Genomic DNA, 19,950 nt, shown 5'->3' with positions numbered 1-19,950 from the left:
AGTTATTTTCTGTTAATAAACTGTATTCTACATGGTTTTGTTTCACTTTTTTTAGCGAAGGGTTATTCACGCATATACTGGACATGCAGATTTTAATCTTTCTGCTCATACCACATTACAGAGTGGAAGCAGAAATCCATGAGATCAGCCACAAACAATGCGATGTTGGCGTTCGGTATCTGCTGCTCACTGGACCACGAATCAGACTCGCTCACTTCTCACTTTCTATTCAATGGTTGACTATAAATAGCAGAGGTGAAGCTCAACACAGAATCGTTTTTGGAACCTACCCCTTTACAGCTCGGCTCTGGTAAGTTCTGGTATTCCTCGTTTTTATTTCATCGTATTTTAACTTCGAATTCCTCTAAGTTGCCTCGATTTGTTTGACGTTTATTCCTGATTTGTAAATTACTCCAAAGCACCAATTTAGTCACAGATAATGGAACATGTGAATATTCTAAGTATACAAAATTGTATATAAATACAGCCTTATCTATTCAGTGAAAATCCAAACACCTAATTTTATGTGGTAATCCTTTTCAAGTATATAGGCTGTGGGATAATAGCAGTCGGGGCGCGGATGGGTTTTTAATGCATCAAATTTCTAAGAATTGTCACCTTGTGAAGCGAGATTATGCATTGTGATTTTTTTTTAGATTAAAAACTCCGACCTATAAGCATGGCGCAGACAAACCCGGCATCAGTTTTCAAGGTACTGTTTATTTTTCAAGAATATTTAATCAGAATTGAAGCTTTTGTTTAACTGTCCTTTTTTATTGACTATCATGAAAAGAGTAAATATTGTTTTTATTGCAGGTTACTGTTTATGATCAAGAAAACTTCCAAGGCAAGAGGATGGAATTTACTGCATCCTGCAAGAATATTATGGATTGTGGTTTTGACAATATTCGATCTATCAAAGTCGATTGCGGAGCGTGAGTCAACAGCCTTTACATATTTTTACAGCAAGAAAACTCAGCCCTAACAGTTACTGTCAAACAAATTCCAAAGCAAACCTTATCAAGCTTAATCAATATGCAATCTTTTTTTTATTTCACAAATCAAAGAAATCAGTTCACAGAAATGTATTTTTTTTTACCCTTACACACTTTCATACAAATCAGTACTGATAATGTTCATTTGCTCTCAACACAGCATTTTCTCTCTCCCACATGGCAGCTGTCTCCCATTCTGCCAGCGCATTTTACACCTAATCTAGAGCTGTCTTTTGTCTCCACTAGTCCTATCACCATCTTGTCTCGTTTTGAATACCTCTTAATGTCTCTTCACTTCTCTTTTGTTCTCTCCCAGCCTGGCCTCTTAATCTATTTCATTTCCTGTGCTTTTTCAGTCTTGACAAAGGGTTTTGACCTGAAACGTTGACTCTATTTCTCTCTCCACGGATGTTGCCTGGCCTGCTGAGTTTTTCCAGCATTTTCTGTTGTTAATTTAGACACTGATAATGAAGGAGGGAATTAGATCAGCTTCATATGTGTTTATGACCTAAAATAAGTGCAAATGTATTTTAGGGTGCAGTTACACTGCTACTTTTGTTTTTGATGCAAAGCGGTTTCCACATGGCAGCGAAACACTAAAGCTGGGGGAGGGAAAGCCCCTGGAGTTGGGGGTTTCATGCCCAAAGTGCAATGGCCGAGTGACAGTATAACTCCAGCCCGCCTTAGTTTGGATGTCAGGAATCCCATTGGTTTCCCCTCTATGAAGTAAATCAGATTTCCAAACTAGTTTGCATAACATGCACATCTATACATGAATGTGTGCACGTGCCACCAAGGTCCATGGCATGTGCATGTGATGGGGCCTGAAACTGGCTTTCCTATTGCAAAAAATGTAAAAGAGCTGAGTGACAGGATAACTCTCGTCTATCAACCCACTGCACACACACACTTGCCTTGATCTCAGGACAGTATGGCCTGGAGCTTGCTCCTTGGACGCAGCCCAGAAGATAGACCCGAAAGTGTGCCCGTTTTGCCAATGTCAAGTTACGCCCAAGCATCCCCCCAGTCTCATTAGAATACGCTCAAACTTAAAATGGCCATAAATGGTCATAAAACAGCGTCAACAATCGGGACCCAAGGAAATGCCAAACCCACACCAGTATATTTCAATTATAATTGAACCACCATTCACGCACATCAAACTCAGCACGTCTAGGAACCTGCAATTGGGTAAGCTTTTCGATTTTTCATGTGATTTATACTTTTTCCATAAAAATGCATCAAAAGAAACAGAAAATACAGAGCAGGCCTCAGTGAGGATTAAAAAAAAGTTCAAAAAATTGCAATTAAAAGACCAGAAAAATTACTTTCTTTCCTGCTGTGCTTGAAAATGTGGTCGCAACGTTGATAGATTCCCCAGCCCCTGCCCCCGAACGAGCGCAATTGGAGGATACTCGCAGTTGGGAGTCGGGGGGCGGCGAGCTTTGTGGGCGGAGTTTTGTTCAGATGGAGGGAAGTAAAAGATCAAGGAAATCTGGGCGTATTGTATTTGTATGATATAATTTATTGTCCCACAGTGGGCAGGCCTCGGTGGCTACAGCTGTAGGGCTCAGCTGGGTAATGGTTTCAGACTGAGGCCTGAGCATGTGACACATATTCTGGACCGCAGGAAGCACTGGCCGACACACTAATAGATTTAGGCGCACTCAAACGCATACTCAAGTCTTTTAAAGGAATTATCCCCAGAACAAGTCTGTAATCTCAGGTCTTGCTCATCAAGGGGAATTCAACCAGTTCTAGATAGTTTAAAGGCTGGAACCTCACTTTAACTATTGCTGCAGAGATTAACTCAATAGAAGGTGTACTGCACCCTCAAGATCCCCATTGAGGAAGCAGTTGCTTCACAGCTCCCTCAGGCCAGTGCTTATATTTACTGCATTATTGTGTAGGTGTAGTGACTGTTCTCAGGAATGAATCAATGAGGTTTTTCAATTTTCAAATAGGCTGAGAGCATAAATATATTTATTTTTGAAAAGTTGACGTGAAAGCAATTTTCTTCTTGTAGATGGGCCGGTTATGAGCATTCCAGCTTCTTTGGGCAACAATTTATCCTGGAGAAAGGAGAGTACCCCCGCTGGGATGCCTGGAGTGGCAGCAATGCTTACCATACCGAGAGACTCATGTCCTTCCGCCCCATTTGCTCTGCTGTAAGTTGGTTCACTATTCAATATCTGTAGTGCTTGGTGCTAGCACAGCATCTGCTCCACATAACAGACAGTGCAACATATATTACCAAATAAGGTAATGCTACTCATTAAACAGAAGTTTACACAGTTAGTCTTTTTGGGACCTCGTTTTTATGCCAGTTTTTAGAAACTGTATTAGCACACAGAGAGACATGGAAAGGGATCTGGGAGTAATGTCATCATCAATATTTGGTGTCACAACACAACTGAAAAATTAGCTGTGCTCAAATATACATCTAGAACAGGGGTCTGCGGCAGTTATGTTGAAGCTTTACAATGCACTTGTCGGGCCACACCTGTGATATTGTATTCGGATGCCGTCATCGTGCCACAAAAAATGTAATTGAACTTAAAAGGGCACAGGAGCAGCAAGATTAATCTCCAGTGTAAAGTGGTGTGCTATGAGGAAAGGTTAGAGAAGCTTAAGTTTTACACTCTAAAAAGGGAGTTAAAGGATAGGTAACATTTGTGACATATGTAAAATATTAAATGGTAGAGATATTCTGTGATTACTACTTCAAATTTGACTTTGTTTTGTCCACTTGCAAATGTATTGCAGCATCTACAAATGTACTCATAATGCATAAATATAATTTTCCTTTAGCACCATAAAGAGTCCAAAATTATCATTTTTGAGAAGGAAAACTTCATTGGTAGACAGTGGGAGATGTGTGATGACTATCCCTCTTTGCAAGCCATGGGCTGGTGCAACAATGAGGTTGGATCCATGAAGATTCAAGCTGGCGCGTAAGTTGTGCTTTCATGTTTAGAAAAAAAAGTCAAGTTGGGTTATTGCAGTTTAAAGAAGAAAACTTAACTGGATCCAGTAAAGTCATGTATATCTAGGGACATGTTGATCATATCAGGTTTGCTGTTTCTGCTTCTAAAATAACAGTTTACCTTAGGTCGGAAGAAAATATCCTATTTGATCAATTCTAACTAGTTCAAAAGTAACCAAAGCAGGAGTGTCCAAGCTGTGCTTGTGGGCCTTCTGCAGCCTCTGACCCTGCCAATCCAGCCCCCTGGCACTTGGTCCTATTTGCAGTTATATGCCCTGGTTTCTTCCATTTGAATTTTGTGGGCCTGGAGGTTTGAAAAAGTTTCTTTTAGTACCGTTGCTTCATTAGTGGATAAATGCTAAATCAGAATACAATCTGTTGGTATTAGCAACTTGAGATATATGCAAATTATGGGCAGTAATTTATATTCTCTTTTTATTTAATATATTCAATTGCATTCATATTTGAATCATACCAGTGAAACTTAACATGGATTCAAAGTTCACTTACATAAAGTATGTTCTTTTCCTGCCCCAGATGGGTTTGCTACCAGTACCCAGGATACCGTGGCTTCCAGTACATCATGGAATGTGATCGCCATGCTGGAGAATACAAGCACTGGAGAGAGTGGGGATCCCATGCCCAGACCTTCCAGATCCAGTCACTCCGCCGCATTCAGCAGTAAACCTTTTTCCAACACGTCAACAGAGCATCAGAGAGGGGCTGCAGAGGAAATCTATAGTGCACTTGGTACTGCATTCTGTTGTAGAACAACAACCTGTGTACTGTAATTGACATCTCATCGCAATTACTTGGGTTATTAAAATATTCAAATAAAAGTCATAAAATGTTTCCCTTCTCCTTGTCTTAAGTTGCACATGACCAATCACTTGTTCTAAAGTTTCAAAACTGCTTGACTGGAGAGATTCATCAGACTTGTTTTCTACTAGATTATAAAATACAGCAGACAAGCATATTGGGTTCTGAGATATGAACCATAAAAAGGCAATTGGCCATGAGGCTTAAAGCACATTAACCACTAGTGGATTATGCTCCCAGTATCACAAACATCTTAGTTTTCCAACACATTGATAGTCTGTTTGTATTCGATTTACGTATTGCTTCTCAGTAAGAGTCCAACAAAAGTATATATTCTGCTGCTTCAAATTGATTCAAAGTGGCAGCTTGAGTGTTATTATTTTGTTGGCCTATTAAATTAACTACATCATGGACAGCGTTTCCCAGATGGAGGATGACTCATGGTCTAAATTATCAAAATTACTTATGATAAATACACTCTGCACTTAGTGTTCACATAATGAAAATGTGCTCCATCACACACAACTGGTTGAGCGCTCTTTCTTTTCCACATGGTTAAGGAGTCTAAGTGCCCTGGCCAGTTTGGAAGCTTAATTCTGCTCAGACAGCAGAAATCTTCTGCAAGTGCCAGCTGGAAGTCACGGGACGATGACTGTCCCCAGTGATTGGCTGACAGCGTTTCACCCAGTAACTCCCCAACATGAAGGACGGTATCCCCTTTGAAACAGCTCAAGCAATCAAGAGAAAATGTCGAAGACTCTGCAGAAGAAAAACAATATTATCAAATGTTCCTTAAAATGCAGAACAATTTCCAATACTTGCAAATGACCTCATGACTGTTAACCACTTTAGCTATTTACTCCTGTTAAATGTTTTTTTCTGTCCAAATTATAGGCACTTGTGTTGTTACATAGAAACATAGAAGATAGGAGCAGGAGTAGGCCATTCGGCCCCTCGAGCCTGTTCAGCCATTTAATGAGATCATGGCTGATCATCCAAATTCAGTACCCTGTCCCTGCTTTCTCCCCATATCCCTTGATCCCTTTAGCCTTAAGAAATATATCTAACTCCTTCTTGAATATATTTAATAAGTTGGCCTCAACTGCCTTCTGTGGTAGAGAATTCCACAGGATCACCACCCTCTGGGTGAAGAAATTCCTCCTCATCTCAGTCCTAAATGGCTTACCCTTTATCCTTAGACTGTGACCTCTGGTTCTGGACTCCCCCTATTTTAATATTTTGCTAAAATACAAAAAAATCAAAGTAACAATGCAATTGAATGTATTAAATAAATTACAACCCTTACTTTTAAGATAATCTTGTTGTGCACTTGAAATCAAGGAAGCAATTGTGCAACAAAAACAGAATCTCAGTGCTAAAATTCTTAATTCGTAAATGCATTGTACAAAACAGTTTCACCTTGCTATATCTAATTCTTTGAGCTTCAATTAAGCTTTAATCAGTTAATTGCTATGAATTCTAGGAACCCCACTTAAACCCTTTTGATTATTGTACTTAAGTTTAAGGCATTTTTCTCAGCATGCCATTGGGAAGGAATAATAATTACTTTGAGCCAAAGAAAATTCTCCCTAGAGTAGGAGTGTGAAATCCTTCCTTTCTTACCATCTGTGTCTGGCCAGGCCAGAAAAAGCACTCTGTCAGAAAACTGTTCCAGGATTTCTGGGCCACTGGTCTAAAGTTACAAAAACAAACATCATCTTTAATATTAAATGCTTTCTTCCCCCAGCTTATTATTATGTTAAGTATTTGTAATAATAACAGAGACACGTGACAACAATTTTAAACATCTATAGATTGCAAACTTTGATCAATATTGTCAAATTAGTCAAATTGTACTTGGTGATACAGTACACTACTTGTACAAGTTAACGCCACTTAATATTTAATTCATCTTTACAGAGCTTCATATGGATTCAAAGTTCATTTATGTTCAATATTCTCTTTTCCCACTAAGATCATCTATAATTTACATATTCTGCATTAGCCATTTCATCGAATTGAAACTTTAAAAGGTAACTAGTTAACAAAGTAAGGCTGCATTTATATAGCGCCTTTCGTGTCCTCAGGGCATCGCAAAGGCAATGAATCACATTTTGAAGTGTATATATTTCTTAAGGCTAAAGGGATCAAGGGGTATGGGGAGAAAGCAGGGACCGGGTACTGAAAGTGGATGATCAGCCATGATCGCATTGAATGGCGGAGCAGGCTCGAGGGCCGAATGGCCTACTCCTACTCCTATCTTCTATGTTTCTATGTAACAACACAAGTGACTGTAATTTGGACAGAAAAAAACATTTAACAGGAGTAAATAGCTAAAGTGGTTAACAGTCATGAGGTCATTTATGTTTCTATGTATTTGCTTTTTGGAAAATTACGTTTACCTCTCATCACTTGTGGCTTGTGTGACAGACAGCTCCCTGGCTTGTTACAATGTTCGTTTTCTCCTGCTAATTATCTATTGGACCTCCAGCTTCAAAATGACTGTGCAAGCCATACATTTCTCTCTGTTGCAAGCCATACATTTCTCTCTGTCTTAGAATTCAATGCCATACTCTCTTCAGTGACAATTGTATTCTGGTTGGGAAATGGGATGTGACTTGAATAATGCTGTACATAAAAATGTGTGCAGACACTAGCTGCAGAACAGTTTTTGTGAACATTCAGTGAGTCCAGACCGGTGGATTTAGAAGTCATTGAATACAAACAATAAAGTTTTTTTAATATATAATTTTATACTACAGTTCTATGGTTAGGTTGGACAGGAATCCTACTTCCCCCAATTAAGCTTTGGATTAAGTTACAAGGAGATGTGGCCCAGGTTGCACTCAGTCAATGAAAATAGCCATAAAGTGCTTGCTGGCTGGAACACTACAAGACCCAGCGTTGATTCCCTCGCCAAAGATTTGACAGTGCGTTTGCTCTAAGAACATCCACTTCATCCATTTTGGGGTGTTGGGATTTCATTACTGGCCTTTCACCGACGAGTAATTTCATTATTTTACTATATTTGCTATTACAATGGCCGCGATTTTGCCAGCGCTCAAGAGGGCGGGTTTGGAGGCGGGTCAAAGGGTAAAATCATTTTGATTGATGGCAGGTTACGATCCCACCATCAACCCGCCTCCAAACAATTTTCCCAAGTGTCGGGTCCCCGATTTGCGCATGGACCCGACACCTAGCGGTGGGAAGGGGATTAAAGGCAATTACCTGCCTATTAACAGGTAATTGCTAGTAGTTGACAAGCTATTTTTTTAATTTTGCCGCTTCCGCCTCGGGTTTTCCGACGTCCGGACACCACGCCAGGTAAGTGTGGCATGTTGTGAGTCTGCTGTAATGTTTCTGGATTGATGACAGCTGCAGAACTGGTGTGAAGGATCCAATGGTGCACTGGTGAGTCTCAGAGGTAAGAAAATGTTGGGATATGCCTTTTTAATGCATTTACACATTTCTTTAGATTACCAGTTTTGAAATCCATGTCCAGTGCCATCTCATTGGGAGAACCTCTCTCACCAGTGGCACCTCACCTGCAGCTCCATCTATTCCAGCCTTTGGAGGGAGTCATTGAAGAGCCTGGGTGCAAGAGCTCACCTTTGTACAGTTGTCAGTGTTTTCAGTACCTCAATGCTGTCAAACACTGAGAAATCAGCTGTCAAAAAAAAAATTGATGTGTGGTCCCTTTAAGAAAACCGGTAGATGACGCGTCATCAAATGACGTCATCTGATCGGCTTCCTCTTAATTGGCCGGCAAGCCCGCAGGTCGGGCTTAACTAGGTCAATCAACGTAAAATCACGTCTGTGGGCCTGGAAGTTGGGGGTGGGACTGGAAGCCGGAAACCACCTGACCCGCACCCAACCCGCCTCCATTGAAAAAATCGTGGCCAATGAGTGGGAAAAATTAATTGCTTCTCAACAGATCTTCTGTACCATTATGAAAAAGGTTAGTGGAATGTTGCCCTTTATTTCAAGGAGGCTGGATTACAAAGGGGAGGGAGGAAGTAATGCTTCAGTTGTACAGAGCCTTGGTCAGATCCCACCTGGAGTACTGCGTTCAGTTTTGGGCACCGCACATTAGGAAGATATATTTGTCTTGCAGGGGGTACAGTGCAGATTAACTAGAATTATACCGGGGTTCAAAAGGGTTCAATTATGAGGATATAGGTTGCATGAAATTAGTTTGAGTTTAGGAGGTTGAGGGGTGATCTAATTGAGGTGTTTAAAATGATAAAAGGATCTAATAGGGTAGATTCGGAGAAACTATTTCTTCTGATGGTGGAAGCCAGAAAAAGCAGGCACGATATTAAAATTAGAGCCAGGTCATTCAGGAGTGAAATCAGAAAACACTTTTTTTTTTTTTTTTACACAAAAGGTAGTGGATATTTCCAACCCGCACCTGCAAAAGGCTGTGGACGCTGGGTCAATTAAAATTTTCAAGACTGAGATTGATAGATTTTAGTGAGGTAAGGGTATCAAGGTATATGGATCAAAGGTGGGTAAAATGGAGTCGAGCCGTGAGCTGACGATGGCAGAACGGGCTTGAGGAGCTGAATGGATTACTTCTGTTCCTACGTTTTCAGTCCCTGTAACTTTCAGTGTATGCTTATGCGAGTTCAACTTACTTGGTCCTTTTATAACCAGTCTTAGCAAACTGTAAATATATTACTCACTTATGTTTTCAAATTTTGATAAGTTTACAATAATGTGATCACATTAGTAAAGACCAAACATTCAAAATAATTTACTATTGGACCCTGCAAAGCTCTGGATTAATGTGCAGATCTGGTCCTAAAGTAGTAGGGAAAGGCAGACTTGGGAGCCTACAGGTGTGCCACCAGGAGACACAAAAGCATTGAATTGGGTGACTGCAAGTGTACAGCCAGGAGGTGGAGCAGAAGAGAGGCACGGTTGTGGAGATAAACACTACTGGACACAAATTAGGAAATTAGAAAGAAAAAAAAGAAAGGTTTATTGATTACACAGAGAAAAAGAGCAAATGTAAATGGAACCTGCAAAGCTAGTCCTCATTAGACTGACCCCAGCCCAGCTTGATACTTACCAGTCCAAAATTCTGCTGACCACATCCTATTCCTCATTAAGTCGCACTCCTCTGTCACCCCTGACCGCACCAGCTTCTAATTACATGGGGCAGAAGCTATTAATTAAAAATCCGAATTCTTTGAGGACGTAACAAACAGGGTGGATAAAGGGGAACCAGTGGATGTGGTGTATTTGGACTTCCAAAAGGCATTTGACAAGGTGCCACACAAAAGATTACTGCACAAGATAAAAAAATGACAGGATTGGGGGTAATATACTGGCATGGGTGGAAGATTGGCTATCTAACAGAAAACAGAGAGTTGGGATAAATGGTTCATTCTCGGGTTGGCAATCAGTAACTAGTGGTGTTCCACGGGGGTCAGTGCTGAGACCCCAACTCTTTACAATCTATTTTAACGATTTGGAGGCGGGGACCAAGTGCAACATATCCAAGTTTGCCGACGATACAAAGATGGGAGGGAAAGCAGTGAGTGAGGAGGACATAAAAAACCTGCAAAAGGACATAGACAGGCTAAGTGAGTGGGCAGAAATTTGGCAGATGGAATATAATGTTGGAAAGTGTGAGGTTATGCACTTTGGCAGAAAAAATCAAAGAGCAAGTTATTATCTAAATGGAGAGAAACTGCAAAGTGCTACAGTACAAAGGGATCTGGGGGTCCTGGTGCATGAAACACAGATGGTTAGTATGCAGGTGCAGCAGGTGATCAGGAAGGCCAATGGAATCTTGGCTTTTATTGCAAGGGGGATGGAGTATAAAAGCAGGGAAGTCTTGCTTCAGTTATACAGGGTACTGGTGAGGCCACACCTGGAATACTACGTACAGTTTTGGTTTCCATATTTAAGAAAAGATATACTTGCTCTCGAGGCAGTTCAGAGAAGGTTCACTCGGTTGATTCCGGAGATGAGGGGGTTGACTTATGAGGAAAGGTTGAGTAGGTTGGGCCTCTACTCATTGGAATTCAGAAGAATGAGAGGCGATCTTATCGAAACATATAAGATTGTGAGGGGGCTTGATCGGGTGGATGCGGGGAGGATGTTTCCACTGATGGGTGAGACTAAAACTAGGGGGCATAATCTTAGAATAAGGGGCTGCCCTTTCAAAACTGAGATGAGGAGAAACTTCTTCACTCAGAGGGTAGTAAATCTATGGAATTTGCTACCTCAGAGAGCTGTGGAAGCTGCGACATTAAATAAATTTAAAACGGAGATAGTTTCCCAGCTGATAAGGGAATTAGGGGTTACGGGGAGAGGGCAGGGAAGTGGACGTGAGTCTAGGTTCAGATCAGCCATGATGCTATTGAATGGCAGAGCAGGCCCGAGGGGCCGTATGGCCTACTCCTGCTCCTACTTCTTATGTTCTTATGTTCTCATCTCATTTACAAATCCCTTTCCCAGATTTACCCTTCCCTAACTCTGCAACCTCCTCTAACCTATATGCCCTCTGCTCTTTTGACTCAGGCCCTCTTCCCATCCCTCCCCCCTGCTCCACCTTCAGTAGCAGAATCTTCAGCCATCTTAGCTCCAAACCCTAAAACTCACTCTCTTAAGCCCTCTGCTTTACTAACTTCCTCCCTACCTTTAAACGTAGCTTTTTGGCAAGCCTTTGTTCTCCTCCCCTAACTCTTCGACCACTGCTCGGCCTCTGTGAAGCACCTTGGGACGATATACTCCATTAAAGGCATTATATAAATGCAGATTGACATTGTTATGTGCAGAAATGAAGTCTACAATTTATGTTAAAGCAGGTCTGTTTAAGGCTGAGATTTCTTTTTGCAAATCTGAGTTCTTGGCAAATTAGCCTTTTTCTTTTGAACTAAAATAAAGATAAAACAAAGCTACAGTTTTCTTAGGCAGTAGTTTGGAAATTTAAGGCAAACAATATGAACCAGAAAAAGAAGTGCATAAATGTCTGCAAGTCACCCTTGATCATGTTATTTTATAGATCTAAACACCACTCATACATAAACAGAGTGACGGATAAAAGCCCCCCACCTCACTCATGACTTGAGTCACTCTACAAAAGTGTCGTACATACCAAAATCTCTGAATATCGCATCTCTGGCGGATAAACAGTATTTGTATCAAATGATATCAGATCCACACCGTGGCTCTGAAGCAGATACTCCCAGTATCCTGTTCCCTGCATAAAAAATTCGTAAGCAAGATCAAACATGGCATGTTAAAATCACAAATGATGTTCAGTCCTTTAATCATTTGATATCGTCCTTTCAGAATATTAATCTTTAAAATGTGTGGCTTTCCTTAAATTAATCCAGTATCCGGCCTCAACCATCCTTCCTACCAATTTGTTCCAACAGATGACCATCTTCTGTAAAGAAATACTTCCTGACATCGGACTTAAACTTGCCTTTTACAATCCTGAATCTGTGCCCTTTTAATCAGGTGCCCTGCCCAGATTTACTTTCTCTATCCCATATACCCTATATGTCTATAAAATTCCCTCCGAGATCTCTCTTTCCGAGCTGAAGCTCATCAAGTCATCCTCCATAGCTCTTCTCCTCAACACCATGGATCAGCTTCTTTGCTCACCTCGGCATTGGCCTGGATGCAGTAATCCAGATATAACCTGTACTCAGGGCACTGTACAACTTCAACATGAACTTTGGCGATCTGAACTCAATTGGTTTTGAAAAATAACCCAGCATTCCTAGTTACTTTTTTTGTTGCTGCCTCACACTCTTCAGGCATCATGAGCAACTCCTAGGTCTCTTTCAACTTCCCCCCGTGTGGCAAGTTTCATTCCACACATGGCGTACATGTGACCCCTACTTTTAATTCCAATATGCAGCACTTCTGTGTCCATACTGAATTTCATTGACCGCTGAATACCTTAGGTACAAACTCTAGTGAGCTCTTTGCAAATTCTTGGCTGCCTCCTGGGGGTCCACACTCCCCCTCCCCAGCATTGAGTCATCTGCAAATGTAACTATCTTGTATTGAGACTGCAATTCCAGATCATTGATGTATACCATAAACAGGAGAGACCATAGCAACGACCCTCTGGGAAGCACATTCAGTACTAATCAAATCCATGTCTTATCTTTTATCTTGGGTTTGTAAGAGTCTCTCATGTGGTACTTTATTATTTTGGAAGTTTAGCTACACTAAGTCATATGGCTCTCTTCCTAATTTGAAATGATACCTTCTCAAAATGCCTATGATGTTGGTGAGAAAAGACGAAGAGGAGATTTATTTCAGGTTTTTTAAATTATGAAGAGCTTTGATAGATTGAATATGGAAAATACTAGTTCCTCCAGTTGGGGAGTCAGTGTAGCTCTTTTTGGTAGAAAACAATAAACAAACAGACTGTAACTAAAAAAAAAATTAAAGAAAACAACTTAAATTAAAATTGTATTCCATGGGGTGATGATGCACTCCAGTCCCTCCGGTGCAGAAGGGGGAGTCAGTGTAAAGGGGTCATCAAATTAAAATTGTCATTTAAGAGAGTGAGATGGTTGGAGAAGTTGCTTTACACAGGATTGTTGGAGCAGGGAATGCTTTGTCACATGAAGTGATTGAGGCAGAGACCATTACATCATAATCAGTGGCAGGAAGTGAGGATGGTGGTGGAGCTGTAAGATATTGATGATCCAGGGAAGAGGAGGCCAATGGGAATACGCTCAATCCATTCTAAACTACAAAATTTAATGGCATTTTCAAACTTCTCAAGATTTATATCTAGGATTCACTAGAGTTTAGAAGAATGAGAGGGGATCTCATTGAAACATATAAAATTCTGACAGGACTAGACAGACTGGGTGCAGGGAGGATGTTTCCCCTGGCTGGGGGGTCTATAACGAGGGGTCACAGTCTCAGGATACAGGGTAGGACATTTAGGACTGAGATGAGGAGAAATTTCTTCACTCAGAGGGTGGTGAACCTGTGGAATTCTCTACCACAGAAGGCTGTGGAGGCCAAGTCACTGAATATATTTAAGAAGGAGATAGATTTCTAGACACAAAAGGCATCATGGGGCATGGGGAGAGAGCAGGAATATGGTATTGGGATATAGAGGATCAGCCATGATCATATTGAATGGCGGAGCAGGCTCGAAGGGCCTACTCCTGCTCCTATTTTTCTATGATTGTGAGATTGTGACCTTTGCCTGTCAACTTGGTGCAACTTTCCCTGTGGTGCTCTAGGAATGCACTTTGGCTGCTGTGCTTTAACCCGAGCCTGCTATGAGCTGATAAACTTATTTCTATTTTAGTTGATCAGTTTATTCTATTTATAGCCAAGCTATAGCCTCGGCAGGTCCGCCAATGATCTAGATATTGTACATGAGCTAAGTGACAGGGAGGGGAGCCCCACACTCGGTTAATATAGCAGCAAGTGAGTGACAACACGGCCATGTTGCAATTTAAATATTACTTACAGCACCAGCTGAAACCACAGGTTGCTTTAAATCTGCAATAAAGCTAATTGCTTCTAGATTTGGAACAGAAAAAGAAAATAATATTTGCAGTTTTTGGCAACTCAATTCATCGATATCCCTCAATAGCTGAAGCAATTCTCTTCTTCGCCCATGTTGTAACTGAGGGTCGCAAAACCTGTGGATGTCTGCTGGAAACTGCTCCATCTTCAGGCGGTGCATTTTGTAGTACAGGTTTTCACCCCCGCACTTCCTCTGTTGAACTGTCTGTATTTCACCGCTACCATCTGACTCCATTACTAGCTCCCAATCTCGAAACTGTCGCCCTCTCTGACGAAGTAGGAAGTGAGCGACCACGATTCAACCTTCGGCAATACAGCACCTCCCTGAGGAACAACAAATGATTACAGGCAAAATGCATGCAAAAACGTTTCCTGCTGAACCCAAGACTTGCACAACCACTGGCATGGTAGAAACACCAAGCGATTTGTTTTTATTTAATTTACTTCTACCAGTTTAAAAAAAAAATGAAGCTTTTACCACCTTCCGGACATTCCGCTGGGAATGATAAGAACTTCCAATAGTAAGTGAGATTCACGATGACAAGAAGCGAGGCTCATTTCTACTCCGTTTATTTAGAGGAAATGCTATTTAGTCTTCAGAGTGAGATGCATTTTTTAAACAAAAATGAGTTTCACTTCAAAAACTTAAATGCGACAAGTTAATTTTGGTTTTAATAATTGACGTGCCTCAATAACTTCAAGACTCGAAGTTAGCAGAATAAAACAAGGCTTTTATTAGCAAAGAAAAGATGCCGGTGGCTTCACCTGGCGTGCTGCTGTTCTACTGCAGGGCAAGCCTGGACTTGTCTTAAGTAGGGCCAGGTTTGGGCAGAGCCGACACACAAAGGGGGCGGTGCCCTATACACAATACAAGGTACAAACACCGGAGCAGGCAATACAATATATACAGTTAACTACAGAGTCTGATGAATGACATATTTCATCACAATAATTACTTAGTTTGATGCAAGTAATTCTTAAATATATACACAGTTGTATCCATTAAATAGTTTTCAGTGTCTGCACTAACATTTTCTCCACGTTGAAATCTGCACATATCAAAATTGGATCACATCGAAGATTAGCTGGTTTAAAGAGACGAGGTATTCTGTGGCGAGTGTCTCACCTCCTGACTCCCCAAAGCCTTTCCACCATCTACAAGGCACAAGTCAGGAGTGTGATGGAATACTCTCCACTTGCCTGGATGAGTGCAGCTCCAACAACACTCAAGAAGCTCACACCATCCAGGACAAAGCAGCCCGCTTGATTGGCACCCCATCCACCACCTTAAACATTCACTCCCTCCACCACCGGCGTACCGTGGCTGCAGTGTACACCATCTACAAGATGCGCTGCAGCGCAGAAGCCAAGGCTTCTTCGGCAGCACCTCCCAAATTCACGACCTCTTCCGCCTAGAAGGACAAGGGCAGCAGGCACATGGGAACACCACCACCTGCAAGTTCCCCTCCAAGTCACACACCATCCTGACTTGGAAGTATATCGCCGATCCTTCATCGATGCTGGGTCAAAATCCTGGAACTCCCTCCCTAACAGCACTGTGGGAGTACCTTCACCACACGGACTGCAGCGGTTCAAGAAGGCAGCTCACCACCACCTTCTCGAGGGCAATTAGGGATGGGCAATAAATGCTGGCCTTGCCAGTGACGTCCACATCCCATAAAACGGATTTAAAAAAATCTAGTACCAAGGAGCTTTGGGGCAGATCAAGGCAGCAGCCGACTGTAAAATCTCCAGATTAGAGTTTGCGATTCTGGTATCCCGGGACCTTAGCCATTTTAACAGCCCGCATTTTACAGTGGGTAATGATGGCGAAACTGTCAGTGTGTGCCGTCATTACCCCTCTGAAACTGACAGCAACTTGATAAACGAGGAAATCCAGAATTTGCGGTCAGTCATTCCCTGCTGCGCCACAGGTTGTGCTGTGGAACCCCCTAGAGCCAGCAATCAACTGAAATCACAGTGAAGGACTAAAACTTCCCCTTTTATGATGGTATATAGCTGCTAAGCCCCACCCCCCCTCCTGAAAAAATTAAGTCTTGTTGAAAGAGGAGTAACTGGGGTTTTAACAGCGTATGGGCAGCTGAACAACCATTCTGGCCCTGAAAAACTAATTTTATATTTGTGGAATGTCAAATTTTTCCATTAATATGATTAAGAATTACATGGTTTTTAAAATAATATTTTTTTAAGTTTACTTATGATATTTCAGCTTCTACCTTAATCCTATGCATACACCCCAATCTTTATTTGGCTCTCTGTAAAATTTATAAAAAAGTAAATTAGAATCTGTGCATTTTACTTCCTGGTTTGCTGTCTGTGAGAATTCTTCAATTTGATTGGCTGCTCAGCCTGCTTGATGACATCACTGTTGCTGGACGCTGGAGATTCGCTTGATTCGGCGCCAGACTCAAACAAAGATCGGGAGAGCTGAAATTCACGCCACAGAGATTGCTAGATTTTTGTGGGCAGCTTTCTTCGAGGTCAGGTCTGACCACAAATTCAGGACCAACAGCTTCGAAATGCCAGGCTTCCCAGCCTGGAAACCCCAGAATGTGGATATTGTGAAAGCGGCACGACGTTAACAGAATGAGCAAAACACAAAAATATTGCAGGTGCTGAAAATCTGAAACAAAAACAGAAATTGCTGGAGACACTCAACAAGTCAGACAGCATCTGTGGAGAGAACAGAAATCAGTTGATGTTTCAGTTATAGACCCTTAATTAAAACTGAAAGATATTACAGGTGATTGCATTTAAAAAGGACCAGAACAAAGGGAAGGGGAGAAAACACACAACGACCACATACACAGGCTAAAGAAATATAATGATCTGTAAATACTGACATGGGGAACAAGAAATGGTTAAATGACAGAATTGATATGTGCAGGAGACAAGGTGATAATAAGTCACTGAGTGTGTGAAAATAACGAAAGCAGGGGAATAGGTAAGCACAATGGGAAGCATAAAAAGCAAAGCATGCTTCAAATTCTGAGGTTTCTAGACTGGGAAACCTGGGATTTTGAATGGCTAAGAGCCCTGGATACCAGAATCATAAAATCTAATCCGGAGATTTTATAGTAGGAGTTCTGATTAAAGGTCATCGACCTAAAAGGTTTCTCTCTCCACAGATGCTGCCTGACCTGCTGAGTGTTTCCAGCATTTTCTGTTTTTATTTCAGATTTCCAGCATCTGCAGTATTTTGCTTTTGTTTTTTTATTATGATGCTGCTGTGTACACAACCAATGTGATCAGATTTGCACCGGGAAATTATAGACCTGTTAGACTAACATCTGTTGTGGGGAAGTTATTGGAATCTATAATTAAGGACAGAGTGATTGATTAATTAGCTCAAATTCCTCTGAGTGCTCAAAGAGAGCCAACATAGATTTCTAAAGGGTAGGTCATGTTTAACGAACCTAATTGAATTTTTTGAGCAAGTACCTAAAGTAGTAGACAGGGGAATGTCTGTGGATGTAATTTATACGGACTTCCAGAAGGCATTCAGTAAGGTTCCATACAAGAGATTGTTAGCTAAAATTAAAGCTCATGGAATTGAAGGCAAATTATTGACCTGGTTCGGAGATGGTTAGGCAGTAGAAGACAGAGAGTAGGGATAATGGGTTCTGGACTCGAATTGGCAGGAAATGACTAGTGGTGTCCCACAAGGATCTGTGCTGGGGCCTCAACTATTCATTATATTTATTAATGTCTTAGATAACACAATAGAGAGCCACATATCCAAGTCTGCCGGTGACACAAAGCTTGGTGATATAGAAAGTAGTGTAGACGGGAGCATAAAATGACCAAGATACATGGATAGATTAAGTGAGTGGGCAAAACTGTGGCAGATCGATTTCATCACAGGTAAGTGTGAGGTCATCCATTTTGGACCAAAAAAGGATAGATCCAAATATTTTTTAAATGGTGAAAAGCTAGGAACAGTGGAGGTCCAAAGAGATTTAGGGGCCCATGTACACAGATCACTAAAATGTAGTAGTCCGGTACAAAAATAATCAAAAAGGCTAATGGAATGTTAGTCTTTATAAACTAGAGGGCTAGAATATAAAGGGGAGGAAGTTTGGGCACCGTGCCTTCGAAAGGATATATTGGCCTTGGAAGGAGGGTGTGGGGGGGGGGGGGTGGAAGGAGGGTGTGGGTGGGTGGTGAGGGGGGTGGGGGGGGTGGGTGTGGGTGGGTGGTGAGGGGGGTGGGGGTGGGGTGGGGGGGTTGGGGTGGGGGGGGGTTGGTGGTGGTTGGGGGGGGTGGGGTGGGGGGGCCTCCTCCTATTCCTATGTTCTGATGCATATCATAATTACACAAGTGATATAACCACGTCACTTAGTAACAGTTTGACTAACAACTTTTCAGGAGTGACAACACCTCTTTAATTAATTTATTTTCCTAATTAAGGGAACCTAATGACTCTAGTTTTAACAATTTTTTAAATGGGAGTGAACCTTTAAAGCAGATGCCAGTGTGGGGGACTACAGTCTCCCGCGTAAAGAAATAGGCAACACAGCGAGCTACAAGAAATAGGTCTTTACTCCAACTCTCACGTGGTTATATCACAGGACTGAATTCGTAAAGCCCACGAACCTGTGATGACTCACGGATTGGTCACCTGCTGGAACCTGATTGGTTTTCCTTCTCTCAGCAGCAGGCAAGTCTGGACATGCCTTATTCCTCTCAGTTTGCAACTGTCTTGCGGGGGGAGGGGAATACAGCAGTTAAAAGGGGGTTATACAGGTTTATCTACATACACACAGTGTGGCAACGCCACACCAACATGATTAACTGCCATTGGAATGTTGATCGCTGTTTGCTGAGGGAGTTGCTGGACTTTATTTTGCCATATTGAACATGTCACTAGTGATTAATCATAATGCATATCAACCTTAAAGGGCCACTCCTATCTTGTTCACTTCCACGTCCATGGGAAGTGTTCTGAAATATGTATTAAGCATTCTGATTGTGTTTTGCACACCTGATTTTCTTTGCCATAAATTAATGTAAAAAAATTATTTTATTTTCATCTGTACACAGATGAGGATATTATAAATGTCTCTATTTGTATTTTGTTTTAAGAGTTACAGCTGTTAAGGATCCACTGTAATTTTATCACTAAGTTGGTTTGTGAACAGTTTCAAAGTACACTTGAATCCATTAAACATTTGTGTGACAACCACAAAGACCTTAATAATTAAAAGTCTTGCATCCAGCACCCATCTATAGCACCACAGCTCTTAAAGGATTCACACCACAAAGGCTATGCATATTAATAAGGCAAAAATTGGCTCAAATAAACACTTAAATTATTTTTGGGGGCCTTTATAGCATGAATATGAATGGAAACAAGATGCTCGCTTATAGGATTTGAAGAAAATTATTCTGAGTGATTTGATAAATCAGATTTGTGGTGCTTGGTGGATTGTGGACTTAGGCTTTACAAAACAATTGAACAATTTAATTGATTAGCTTTATAATGACGGCTGCTTGCTGATTGATAGCTTTTCTTGTGCAGTGAATGGTTTTTGGTTTGTATTTAATGAATTAAATATTTGACTAAATTGCAAATAGGTTCAAATTTAATCAGTGGTT

The 19,950-nt window shown here is 41.3% G+C and overlaps 3 protein-coding genes across 5 annotated transcripts in view; 1 reads left to right on the top strand and 2 right to left on the bottom strand.

The window, feature by feature from the left end:
* The window catches only part of LOC147102491 (beta-crystallin B3-like), a 31,331-nt gene extending 27,140 nt beyond the window's left edge, over nt 1-4,191 (bottom strand). The window contains exon 1 of the mRNA XM_085964988.1: nt 4,103-4,191. The gene's annotated coding sequence lies outside the window, so the exon portion shown is untranslated. The remainder of the gene's footprint in view (nt 1-4,102) is intronic.
* cryba1a (crystallin, beta A1a) lies at nt 665-4,666 on the top strand. Its single transcript, XM_085964989.1, has 5 exons — nt 665-712; nt 817-935; nt 3,022-3,163; nt 3,807-3,949; nt 4,519-4,666. The coding sequence occupies exons 1-5, from the start codon at nt 680-682 to the stop codon at nt 4,664-4,666; spliced, it is 585 nt and encodes a 194-aa protein (XP_085821115.1). The 5' UTR covers nt 665-679.
* On the bottom strand, nt 1,018-16,998 carry LOC147102489 (uncharacterized). 3 transcript variants are annotated; one of them, XR_015073274.1, is made up of 6 exons: nt 16,652-16,998; nt 14,273-14,655; nt 11,912-12,016; nt 6,424-6,493; nt 4,492-5,559; nt 1,018-4,285 (listed from the first exon to the last, which is right to left on the bottom strand). XR_015073274.1 is itself a non-coding variant. In XM_085964987.1 (5 exons), the coding sequence occupies exons 2-5, from the start codon at nt 14,564-14,566 to the stop codon at nt 5,264-5,266; spliced, it is 765 nt and encodes a 254-aa protein (XP_085821113.1). In that variant the 5' UTR covers nt 14,567-14,655; nt 16,652-16,998; the 3' UTR covers nt 4,400-5,263. The 3 variants fall into 3 exon arrangements, 1 of the variants encoding a protein (XP_085821113.1); XR_015073275.1 differs by lacking the exon at nt 16,652-16,998 and having other exon boundaries at nt 14,273-14,746; XM_085964987.1 differs by lacking the exon at nt 1,018-4,285 and having other exon boundaries at nt 4,400-5,559.
* Between the last annotated feature and the right edge of the window lie 2,952 nt (nt 16,999-19,950).

Source organism: Somniosus microcephalus, chromosome 22 (assembly GCF_052327205.1).
Source record: "Somniosus microcephalus isolate GS21.2 chromosome 22, FLI_Smic_1.0, whole genome shotgun sequence".
Taxonomy (NCBI): domain Eukaryota; kingdom Metazoa; phylum Chordata; class Chondrichthyes; order Squaliformes; family Somniosidae; genus Somniosus; species Somniosus microcephalus.
The sequence above is the reverse complement of the archived record's forward strand: the minus strand, read 5'-3'. Positions and strand labels throughout refer to the sequence as shown.

Bases quoted from the DNA above. Each gene is read 5' to 3' on its own strand.
- cryba1a (XM_085964989.1), top strand. From the start codon at position 680: ATGGCGCAGACAAACCCGGCATCAGTTTTCAAG. The intron at 713-816 runs GTACTGTTTATT...TTTTTATTGCAG, and splicing joins ACCCGGCATCAGTTTTCAAG to GTTACTGTTTATGATCAAGA. The intron at 936-3,021 runs GTGAGTCAACAG...TTCTTCTTGTAG, and splicing joins ATCAAAGTCGATTGCGGAGC to ATGGGCCGGTTATGAGCATT.
- LOC147102489 (XM_085964987.1), bottom strand. From the start codon at position 14,566: ATGGAGTCAGATGGTAGCGGTGAAATACAGACAGTTCAACAGAGGAAG. The intron at 12,017-14,272 runs GTAAGTAATATT...TTTTTTATGCAG, and splicing joins CTGTGGTTTCAGCTGGTGCT to GGAACAGGATACTGGGAGTA. The intron at 6,494-11,911 runs GTATGTACGACA...TTGTAACTTTAG, and splicing joins TGCGATATTCAGAGATTTTG to ACCAGTGGCCCAGAAATCCT.